The sequence below is a fragment of the Electrophorus electricus genome, chromosome 8 (assembly GCF_041902795.1).
Source record: "Electrophorus electricus isolate QZ-2024a chromosome 8, ASM4190279v1, whole genome shotgun sequence".
NCBI classification, from domain to species: domain Eukaryota; kingdom Metazoa; phylum Chordata; class Actinopteri; order Gymnotiformes; family Gymnotidae; genus Electrophorus; species Electrophorus electricus.
This window is the reverse complement of record NC_137504.1, coordinates 20,766,341-20,775,712: the sequence shown is the minus strand read 5'-3', so window position 1 is coordinate 20,775,712 and position 9,372 is coordinate 20,766,341. Positions and strand designations below refer to the sequence as shown.

General features: G+C 41.9%; 1 protein-coding gene across 2 annotated transcripts; it reads right to left on the bottom strand.

The window, feature by feature from the left end:
• Positions 1-135: 135 nt before the first annotated feature.
• rab14l (RAB14, member RAS oncogene family, like) lies at positions 136-8,779 on the bottom strand. 2 transcript variants are annotated; one of them, XM_027020590.3, is made up of 8 exons: positions 8,647-8,779; positions 5,731-5,789; positions 5,399-5,452; positions 3,908-4,085; positions 3,056-3,122; positions 2,835-2,922; positions 2,623-2,653; positions 136-2,406 (listed from the first exon to the last, which is right to left on the bottom strand). In XM_027020590.3, the coding sequence occupies exons 2-8, from the start codon at positions 5,780-5,782 to the stop codon at positions 2,229-2,231; spliced, it is 648 nt and encodes a 215-aa protein (XP_026876391.1). In that variant the 5' UTR covers positions 5,783-5,789; positions 8,647-8,779; the 3' UTR covers positions 136-2,228. The 2 variants fall into 2 exon arrangements, with proteins under 2 accessions (XP_026876391.1, XP_026876392.1); XM_027020591.3 differs by lacking the exon at positions 8,647-8,779 and adding an exon at positions 8,225-8,376.
• Positions 8,780-9,372: the final 593 nt, after the last annotated feature.

Genomic DNA, 9,372 nt, shown 5'->3' with positions numbered 1-9,372 from the left:
TACAGAGTGCCTCACCTACTTGAGAAGACTCATGATTATCATTTTTCACCTTGCACCCTTGTAATTAAAAATATACTACCAGATCACCAATTGCTCCTCTATAAACAAAACACAAAGTATTCGTCACATCCAATATAATATTTTCTGTCTAGAACATTTTATTATTATTAAAATCAAAATGTCAACATCTTAATCATATACACGTAATAACGCATTTTGTTAGCACAGCTCCTTCAAAAATTTATACATATGTATAAATTTATACATACGTTTTAAATCAGCACACAGCCAGAAGTGGCGATTCAGACAGCAAAGAGATGGGCAGAGCACAAACAAGACTAAACCCTAAAACCTTCACTCCCCCTACAGCATACCAAACTTTCAGTCCTCAGCTTTCAAACAAAATCCTCCCTGAAGAACGTCTGGTGTAAGAGTTGAGGACATTGATAAAAGGATGATCTTATGATTTCATTTGCTCTTTTTGTTTGCCACATACAAGTAAAGTTGCAAACTTAAGTGCTGCACCAGTCCCTGCTTTGAGTTTGCTACTTGTAGCCAGCAAACAGGTACAATGTGGAATTTTAACAGAACATCCAGTGCCCAGAAAGTGAGCCTGTCCACACTGACATTCAATAAGAAAAGGTTAGTTTCCTAGGTAAGAGTTACCAGTGACTCACAAATATTAGCTATACATTAGAGCCAGTGCTGTTGAATATCCCCTGCCCTGTTTTGCATCACCACCAACAGATATTTAGCCTTATATACAGCTGCTGAATAAGAAAAGCGTATACATGAATCAAATTATATAGTAGATCCCTAGCACTGCTTTGTAAGCTGTTCTGGTGAGGTCTGTGGTGTTACTATACAAGCCTATATGACAGCAGCCAGTCAAATTTACAGCCAAAAGTATGCAAAGCTTTTTCCTGTCAAGATCTAAAATAAAATGTAGCAATATTGTAAAACAGTATGTTTTATTTTGACAAAGACATCCAGTCTGCAGTATGCTGAGTAAGTGCAGCAAAGTAAGATTAAACAGTGATGGTAATATTAACATTTAGTTATATAATAAGGCAACAAAAAAACCCGCTGGTCAGGACAGATGAAGTTCTACTCAATATGGTTGAATAGGAAAGTAAGTGAGAGGGAATTGGTGCAATGAAATGATGGGGTGGGGAATTAAAGGGGGGGTCAGGGGAGGTGCCTTTTTTTAAATTGTCACAGATGTCTGATAAAAGACCCATCCCCTCTAGCCCCAAAAAAGAAATTGCACACATTATGAGTGTGAAATGCCTGCTCTCCACCCATATACATTTACAATGATGAGAATTCCCCCTCCGCCCAAATCCTTTCCATGTGCTGTCTGTATAGAACCTGCATTTGATGTTTGTGGTGGCTGTTCCTTAACGATTCAGTGTTGTATGTTCAGCACTAGGAAGCAATGTTCCAAGATTTTGACTGGGTGTTCTCTCTGTGAGTTAAAGGCCATGGCCAGAATGGACCAAGGTCAGAAATCTCATTGACCAATACACGTTCAACCACCACTTGGTGTCTTACAGACACCATTCAAATGACTTTAATCTTAAGTCACAGAACTACTGTGAGCCACATTTCCCTGTGGCTGCATCAAACCTGACATTACAGTCATTTCTATCCCTCAGCTCTGAGAGCCAAACTTCATTACTGATCTCAGTAGAATCCTGTTTTCTTAAATAATAAAAAGCTTTTCTAAACTGAACCAAGCATTGATAATTAACAATTCACCCAGTGCTTCTTTCTACAAGGCCCTGGATTCTGAGTTCCTTATGGATAAACTTTGAATTGTGTTAGTGAGCTGTACAACGAATGAATAAAAAAAACACCAGCCTGCTCGGTTCGGCTCTCAGTCAGTAACCCCAGGTTTTCCTTCAACAGGTCTGTATCACCTGATGTATCCAGTGACAGTTAACATTGCCAGCTATAGTCAGCTCAAAGGAGAAAGGGAGAAGACGAGGGGGGGGAAGGCAGGTAAACAGGTAAGCAATGAAAGAAGGAGGAGATGACAAACAGCCAGTCGTGTCTGTTGCTCTCTCCTGTCGTCAGCCATTGCTCATGCTCCCCCTGTGGGTCAGGGCAGTACGGATGTAGGCCTGAATGGGGTGATGGAGGAGGGGGAGAATGAGCAGAAGATCAGGGTGGGTGCCAGGTGGAGTAGGTAGGTATGAAGGAAAGTAGGCCGGTAGTGTTGGTCATTAGCAGCCACATCCTTCCCTCTGAGGCTGTGGCTCGCTGGTTAGTCGGCCGCCCTGAGGCGCAGTGGGCTTGTGCTGAACCCCAGACTCTGCTGCGTTTAGGTCCAGGCTGCCATCCTGAATGTTTTGGTAGATTTTTTTCGCCGCCTCCAGGAAGGCATCCTCCACGTTCTCGCCTCTGTCAGATACAGCAATGAGTAAAGCAACCAGCAAGGGTCGTTCTGAGGCAATATGACTGGTGCCCAATCAATAGACTATCCTGCAGCCTGTGTTTTCAAGCTGTTTAGCAATCCCCATACAACTTCACCTACATTTGACATGTTACATTCGAACACAGACTGAGCTTAGCCTGAGGAATTGGACACCACCATTACCAACAGTATTGCTAACTTACGTTTTTGCACTTGCTTCCAGGAATAGCAATCCTGCAGAGAAAAGCATAGACATCAGTGAATCGAGAGCGATTCCACAGGCTGGTCTGAATCATTGTGACTGATGGTTTCCTGCTGAAACTGCAGCCTATCAAATCATACTTTTCACTATATATTTTATGGACAAGTTCTGTTCTGAATTAGTAACAGTCAAGACTGCCATGGACCATCTCACCATTCTCCTCAGCAAACTGTTTGGCCTCTTCATACGTCACATCTCGCTGAGCTTCCAGGTCTGCTTTGTTGCCTATGAGAATGATCACCTGCAAAAACAGTCAGTTTGTGACTCAGTAAAAGCAACAACAAAACAACCAAGAAATCAAACACGGCAAAATAATAGAAAAACAAAAATAAAAATTTCAAAAGTCACACTGTCAGGTATAAAGTGGCACTCACAGTATTGGGGTTTGTGAGGTTCCTTGCATCAGTCAGCCAGCTGCTAAGGTGGTTGTATGTGCTTCTCCTTGCATGGAAACAATGGGGGGGGGGGGGAGAGAGAGAGAGAGAGAGAGAGAGTCAGAGTCATCGTGACTGAACTCATTTAGACAAAGCACACTAGCAGTGCAGCAGACAGATGGCACATTAGACTTCCAGCTGAACCATCACGGCATTGTCCTGACACTCATGTCTGCTTTAGCAAATCTTTGGTGAAGCGTAACAAATTAATGCACATACTACACCCACTATTCACTGACCATATCCTGCAACATGTTCTAATACAAAATATTTATTGTACAGAACAATAAATATGACTGGCTGTTTTATATAACATAAAAGATTGTTACGATGAGTTAGGTTGGGTGGTGTGAACCGTGCCCTCCCACCAAAGTAAAATGAAACCTTTATGTTCAGAGCTGTATTACAGAGCATTTCTGGGACTGTTCTCAGAATCCATCCCTCTTCAGGGACGGGTGGGTTGTTGTGCTGACTTGGCAGACAGTTGATAAAATTTCTCCATTCTGAGGGAACTGGGAGAAAATGAGAGGCAGGAACAGGGAATACTACCAGGTGTAACATTTTTTCCAGGAGTCCCTATCAGGAGTATTAATTTGCTCTCTTAAAGGGGGGAAAAAAAACCAAAACCCTGAAGTAAAATCTTGCTCTTAGTACAGGTGATGCAATGAAAACCTCCCATCATTTTTCTTAGGTTCTGCTCCCAACAAACTGGGTAACCAGTGTTCTACAGCGCTTTCCCAGCTGGGGCTAACGGAATGGAGGAGCAGGGTGACTGGAGAGTGGGAGGCGTACCTAGTGATGTCGTACACCATGAGGGCGCCGGCAGCACCCCTGTAGTAGCTGCGTGTGACCGCCCTGAAGCGCTCCTGCCCCGCCGTGTCCCAGATCTGCAGCTTAATCTTCTGCCCGCTCACCTCGATTATTCGCGTCCCGAATTCCACGCCGATTGTATGGGGGCAGTCCGCCATGACTGAGGGGAGAGCAGGGCTTTATGGGATTTCTTGCACACAGAGACCCACGCAAAGAGAGTGTAGACAATACTGATACTTAATCATTTAATTACATGATCTCACACACACACACACACACACACACACACACACACACACACACACACACACACACACACACACACACACAAAAAAAGGTGACTCTGGGCAAACTCAGGAACTCACAGTGCACATCAGTACTGCAGATAACATGGAGACTTAGATGTAGCTGCTTCTTAAAAATTTAGTACCTTTGTCATAAAGCACAGCACCACCAAGAAGTCATGCAATGCAATACAAAACCTAAAACTGCTGTCTTATTCACATTTCATACTGCCATGAATAAATAATACAGGGTGAAAACACTGACCAAGCTGAAGAATTAAAATGACTACTTCTCTGAAGGCCTGCCAGTGGTCAAAATTAATGAAAGTGAACAGCTCATTTTAGGGCACACTCCTAGCCCCACAGCTAGGAGTGTCTTTCCAGCTGTAATTAACCTGTGTGTTTGAAGCTAATAACAGTAATTACACTAGTTCTCATTCACTCTGCAAATCAGCAGGGTACACCTGCTAAGGCACACGGAGATGACACCCATGCGAACAAACATGGGCGTAAACAGAGACAGGTCTGGGCCCTTTTTCATTCAAAATGGTGAGTATTTTTGTAGCCATAAAGATTCAGACATTTGCCAAAACGTTCCTGCCTGCTTTGACAGAATGAGAAAGAATCCTAATGAAAATGAAGAGATATTCCTCCCTGCTTCTGCCAAATGTGTTAAAATGCACGAGCAGCTGGGGTTACCACTTAACACACTGATGCTGAATTTCTATGCTCTATCTTTTCCGCTGTTGTGCCCTGCAACCCCCCCCCCCCCTTTTTTTTTTCTTCTTCAGTGTGCACATGAGCAAAGGGGAATCTTCAAACCTGGAGAGACACACACTCACACACACACTCCTCCCATTTGTTTTGCGCTCTCAATGGGCCGCTTGTGCAGTGCGATGCAGGACGTGCCCTCTGTGAATGTGAGCGCCACATCTGCAGTTCCGCTTGCCTATTTAAGGGACCAGATCTTCCACTGAAATATAGCAGTACTGCAGAGCAGACACGCGAGCTCCAGCACTCCTCCACATAAGCAATCATGCACTATTCACTGTTAAGAGCCCCTTCCATGGCCCAAAATGAAAAATTAACTTAAAAATACCACCCTCACTTGCCTTACACATAATTCTTAATGGGAACATGCTGCATTCAAGGTGGGATTCAAATTGGATGAGGTGAGTGCCGTACTTACATTTCTTTTCTGTAAACTGGTGAAGCAAGCATGACTTTCCTACCCCCATGTCCCCTGAGAAAAGTGCAGGAAGATGTTAAAGTCCACACAGAACTGAAATGCCAATGTGTTACACAGTAGAGACCCCCATCTAGTACCAACAATAAGAGAGCCCTCCATGATCAGCGGTACATTCATGAGGGGAGGAAAAACGGTTGCACAGTCATCAGAACAGAAACAAACAGAAAACAGACTTAGCAGAGAGCGTGTAGTAGTGTACGCATGTAGTAGTATGACCTACAGATGTGGCTCTGTCTGACCCACAGATTACCTTCACACCCATTTTTACTTACCAATGATGATGTACTTAAAAATATAGGAGTAGTTGTACGGTGCTGTGGCCATTGTGGCTCTGAAAAAAAAGAGAGAAAGAGCTAAACAGGAGTGAAAAAGAGTGCCAGACCACCGTACTGCATCTTGGTTACTAAGGCTGACAAAGTTTTGCATTCTGCAATGGACTCATTTTAGTGTTGAGCTGTACGTCACCCTGGCAGGTTCATAAACCAGCAACAGCCTCTGGGCATCTAAAACAAACAGTCTTTACCTCTTTTTACAGGTAAAGAGGTATAGCTTTCAAACATCTTGGCACCAACCACACACAAATATTTCAACTGACATAATTCAGTTAAATGGTTCCATCCTGAAATATCCCATACAACTTACAAACTGTAACTTCCAATGAACCATAAATAAGAATGTTTTTGATCCACTGTTAATTCTTTTTAGCTGTATTATTGCATAACTTTATACAGCTACTTTCTGTACTAGACTGAAATATTTTATTACTACATTTAAATCAAATTACATCTTGGAACCTCAAGGAAGAATTAAATTAACTCAGTCAACTGATGCCATGCCTAAGAGGTTTTATCCTCAAGGGAAGTCACTGCTGAAATGGATAACTAAATAATGAATCAGAGCCACAAACAATGGCAGAGAGCTGCTGCCTTGTCATGCATGAGTTTAGGACAGGCTGAAAAATATAAGAATCACTAATCCAATTCTGTTATGCAAAGAAACAGACTACACAGGCTATAATAAGATGAGACAACAACCAGACTGCCAAAGAGTAGATGACTGAGCTATGCCCTGAGAGCTTCAGTTCTAACAGTAATGTGAGCTGTAAACAGTCAAGCTTAAAAAGAAAAGAAGAATGGGACCCTTATATTAACGGGTCCTTTTTGTGGGACTAAATAGGAAGCATATTAGTTCAACTGGCCACATTATATAATAATCCACAGTCACACAAGCACAGAAAATAAGTCTTAATACCAAGTGGCCTAAATACTATCTTGACAGGCAATACAGCAGTGTTTTAGCAGCATTAATTACCTTACCAATGAACAAATTACTCAGGCTCCCCACACCAGACAAGACTTTTCTGAAAATGTTTTCCTAAGTAATGGCATCCCTGTAAAGCAGTCAAACCTGTCCCTGAGGCTAACACAATTTTTAGGAAAATTCTTTGTTGCCTGCGAACAATTTTATCTTGCAAAGCAAAGGGTGAAAAACATTATCATGACAGTACAGTTTTTGGTTATGCAGTGTTCCAGTTCCTTGCTATGTAATTTTACCACCACCATACCTTTGAGGTCCCAGTGTCAAAGTTACAGTAAGCTTTTAGTACCTCTTAGTGTTCTTCCTCATATGACCCTGCATCATGTGGCACTTTCATTAGCCTACATATGTGACATGGCACAACTGTGTGCCATAGTTTCACAGTCTGGATGTCCATACAAACAGCTTCAGGGACATTCAACTATCTCACCAGTCAAATAGCATACACACACTTTCCTGGGAGCAGGTGTCTTTACAAGCTGATGCAAGACAAATCTGATTTCACAACAGTGGACAGCAACCTTTACTAATAAATACTTAGACCTTAACACTGTAAACTGATAAAAACCCTTTGCACTTGGAACAGGGTTTAGTTGCGCCTATTAAGGAGAAGCAGAGGAAAGCATGTGATCAGACTGCAGTTTCGGCACTTCCTTATTCTGGTTCAAACTACTTTTTCTTTCAGATACCTTTCACAGCCTTCCTTTTTATAATGCGTCACTGACAGCATATTTTTGCGTTAACACAGTTACTCCACCTAACCAATCTAGCTAACCCTTATCTTGACAACTTCCTATCGATAGCCAAGATTAAAATCGTGGATGCTCTGGCCTGCTCGTCACAGGCCAGTAAGCAGTGACATTAAGATCTAGCTAGCGAAGCTAACACTTGGAGTAAAACAGGTTAGCTGGCTAACGATGTTAGACACATTTTTCAATCACCACTGTTTGGCAACTAGTTATTTAGAATCAAGAAACAGTAAACTACACTAAAATCGCATAGTTTGTGCCGTGACGACAGGAGTTATTTACTAACCGCTAAGCTAGCTAATTTAGCCATTCAGGTACCGTTAGTACTGCTAGCTAGCAAAAGCTAGGTAACTAGCTAGCTAGATAACACGGCAGCTAGCTAGCTAACACGGCATTGTTTTTAAATGCCCACAGTCACAATTATTTAACTAACAAACGGTTGTCATTAAATTGCCCGTTGTGTTACATCGTTGTATTTGTGTGACAAGCACCTACATACCTAACATATCGAGCCAGCAAGTTACCTATCTAAATAACTGCACAATAACAGTTAACGTTACTTCCACTCAGAATGCTAATGACAGCTAGCAAGACTGGGTAACTGAATAGCTGTCTCGCTGTTCAACTATCATGCATGATCGACTTAACTGTCAGCTAGCGTTAGCTTGCTAAACATCTCCGAATAAAATCATCTCCCTACCTACAACAAAGCAGTCTCGGTTGAAGGAAATGGCTATCTTAACGTTATAAAAAATAGCGATGATTTGATAACGACTTGAAGGTGAAACATTCCAAATACGACCAAAACTGGTTCTGTTGTCGTTTGGTCACCCTCTTCCTGTTTTCCTGACACAAACTGCCCACCAATTCCACACCAGTTAGCCTGCTAGCTACCTAGCTATCTGGAAACACAGCTATAGCTACCCAAGCGACTTCTTAGGTAACGCTAGCGAGCAATGTTGATATGTTAGCTAACGCTAGGTAACTAGTTAGCTTGCTAACCAGGTGTTGTTTCTCCAAACATTCACTCTCAAACGCATACTGAAACATATATTTTCGTGGTGTTGATATTATAGATGCAAATAAAAATTCAAGCATATATTACGTGGTATGTGTCCTTACCAAGGATTATGTTGTTTATTTTAGTGCCTTGAGCTTTCCGAAGGGATCTGCAGGTTATCCTGGGCTGGAGAGAGACTGCCTATCCAAGATGGCGCCGCATAGGACACAGGGTTTCCTCTGTCGTATACAATGGGCTTGTGGGACAAAGGACGTATATGCAGGGTATTATTTCAAATAAATTTTAGCTAGCATAAATAGGACTTCGGTAAAAAGAAATATTGTTTGCTGTTGTTGTAGGGGGGATACGACAAGTTACGCCTGGTGGGCTAGTGAGTTTAAATTAAGATTGCTACAGCCACCAGCAAAACCATCAGTTGCAGCAATTAGCAGGTAGAGAGGCAAGCACCACTAAATTAATTTACTGATGAAAACCGTTTTGCAACGGTAGTAGAACTAGGATATGGGTTCGTTAAATCATCGGTGGCTCATCGCTTACTTCCTTTACATTTACATACATTTTACATACATTTTTTTTTTGAAAAGGACTTTGGCTAATTTAGTGTAGTTATTAAAGGCTGCCGGCTGATCTGGTTATATTTGGTCCTTGGAGAATTAAGAATTTACCACTTCATTGTGTTTACAGTGCAAAATAGATGTTCCAGTGTGGCTAAAGAGTCATACAAACGTTTGTCATCCATTTAGAGCATGTAATTATTTAGTTAAATAAATGAAAGTGATTGCTGAAATTTGTACTGTTTGTATGTCTTTAATGAGCCAAACAGCAGC